The 1,834-nt window shown below is 25.2% G+C and overlaps 2 protein-coding genes across 2 annotated transcripts, besides 5 other annotated features; both read right to left on the bottom strand.

Annotated features, from left to right (window-relative positions):
* The first annotated feature begins 52 nt into the window (after nt 1–52).
* Nucleotides 53–147: a microsatellite.
* Nucleotides 148–152: 5 nt separating this feature from the next.
* Nucleotides 153–244: a microsatellite.
* Nucleotides 245–295: 51 nt separating this feature from the next.
* Nucleotides 296–396: a sequence feature (AT_rich).
* A 57-nt stretch (nt 397–453) lies between these two features.
* EDI_220370 (uncharacterized protein) lies at nt 454–942 on the bottom strand (the record flags this gene model as incomplete). The annotated part of the gene is made up of 1 exon (XM_001734341.1): nt 454–942. The coding sequence occupies one exon, from the start codon at nt 940–942 to the stop codon at nt 454–456; it is 489 nt and encodes a 162-aa protein (XP_001734393.1).
* Nucleotides 943–1,071: 129 nt separating this feature from the next.
* Nucleotides 1,072–1,128: a microsatellite.
* A 10-nt stretch (nt 1,129–1,138) lies between these two features.
* Nucleotides 1,139–1,317: a microsatellite.
* Nucleotides 1,318–1,422: 105 nt separating this feature from the next.
* On the bottom strand, nt 1,423–1,815 carry EDI_220380 (proteasome subunit alpha type-3, putative; the record flags this gene model as incomplete). The annotated part of the gene is made up of 1 exon (XM_001734342.1): nt 1,423–1,815. One exon carries the CDS (start codon nt 1,813–1,815, stop codon nt 1,423–1,425), a length of 393 nt encoding a protein of 130 aa, XP_001734394.1.
* Between the last annotated feature and the right edge of the window lie 19 nt (nt 1,816–1,834).

Below are 1,834 nucleotides of genomic sequence, written 5' to 3' on the forward strand. Positions count from 1 at the left end.
GAAAAACAGATTATGAATGAGTGGTATATTCCCTGAAATTTCAGAAGTTAGTGAAGAAGAAAATGAAGAGTGTAAAGAAGATGGAAATAATAAGAAGGAGGACCAAAAAATAGAGGAAGACAATGAAGAACCTAAAGAAGAAGAAAACAATGAAGAAGAACAAGAAAATAATAAAGAAAAAGAGAATAAACAAAAAGAAAAAACAATAAAAAAACCAAAAATTAAAAAACAACAAATAAATAAACGAAAATTAGCAAAGAAGTAATTAAAGGAGGAGATAAGTAAAAGAGGAAACATAAATAATTGATTGATATTAATTAAAAAAAAAAGTTAAAAAGAAATAATAAACAATGAAAGATTAATTAAAATAAATAATAATTTTAAAATTTAAATATACCCTAAAAGGTACACTAAAAACACAATGGATTAATCATATATGAATTGATATTTTAATCAGTAATATTTATTACTAATACAAATACTGAATAAATATTTATTAACTGGAGTAAATGCTGACATTATTTTTGGTTCTCTTTTTTCTTTTTCATCAACATCAGAAAATTTAGCAAAATATCTATTTTTTACTTGATTTGCTGTTCTTCCTGGTAATTTCATTTTAATCAAAGTCCATCTATTACCATATAATGCCTTTGCCTCTTTTAATATTTGGTCTTCTTTTTCAGTCCATGGAACTTTAATAATATCAGGATCAAGATGATTGCAATACCTTTCTCTACATTGTTTTCTTGTTCTGTTTGGAATACGTTGTGCAACTAAATGCCATCGTTTAGTTCCAAATTCCTCAACAGCTTGAAGTAATAGTTCATCTTCTTCTTTTTTCCATGGACGAACTATTTTGTTAGGTTTTGGAGGTATACTTTTTCCATCAAAAGTATGGATAAGAGGAATGAGTTCTTGAAATCTGTGTGTTTCGTTATCCATAGTAGAGTTTTATTGTTTTTTTTTAAGATGGTTTATTTTTCTTTACCTGCTTAGATAGTAATTATTTCTTATTAATTTCTTTTTAATTTGAAATAATATCATCTAAAACTAGGAGAAAGAATTTTTGTCTTTCTTTTCTTTCTTTCCTTTTTTTGGCATTTCTCTTCTTCTTTTTTCTTCTTTTTTTACTATTGAATTTTTATTCATAACTGCATCTTTTTTCGATTTTTTATTTTTTCTATTGTTTATAATTTCTTTTACTATTCTTCTTTGTTTTATTTGTTAAAACTACATTCCTTGGTTTGTTTTTATCTTTCTTTTCCTTTATGGTAAAACTCTTACTTTGGTTCTTTTTTATTAGTTTCTGTTATTTTTGATTTGAACATTGATATTTTTAGATGAACGATGTCTGTTTTTGGGATTCACTTTTTTATAAAATTTTAAGATTTGAGATATATAACATAAAATAAAAAGCATTAATTAGTTCTGATGCATTTGTTTATTACGAGCTTGGTCAATAATTTTTTGTTTCATTTCTTTATCAACTTTCTTAACTATGTTATTAGTCTTTTCCGAGATCCAACTTAATTCAATCTCATATGGTTTGTCTTTCCATTCACTATGACATAAATCAATAATTTCTACAAGTTTAATTAATGCCTCTTCACATGTGATTTGTGAGAAATTTATTTTTTCTAACTCATTTTTACATATTTGTTTTCCTTTACCAATTCCATTAGCAAAATATCCATATGTTGTTCCTGATGGTTCAATGTAATGAAGGGAATATCCATGTTGATCAACTCCTCCTATTAATAAACTACATCCAAATGGTCTTAATGATCCATACAATGTATAATTTTGCATATACATAGCAATCTTTTCTGCTAAT

The sequence above is a fragment of the Entamoeba dispar genome, genomic scaffold (genome assembly GCF_000209125.1).
Source record: "Entamoeba dispar SAW760 scf_1105229458219 genomic scaffold, whole genome shotgun sequence".
Lineage (NCBI taxonomy): Eukaryota > Evosea > Mastigamoebida > Endamoebidae > Entamoeba > Entamoeba dispar.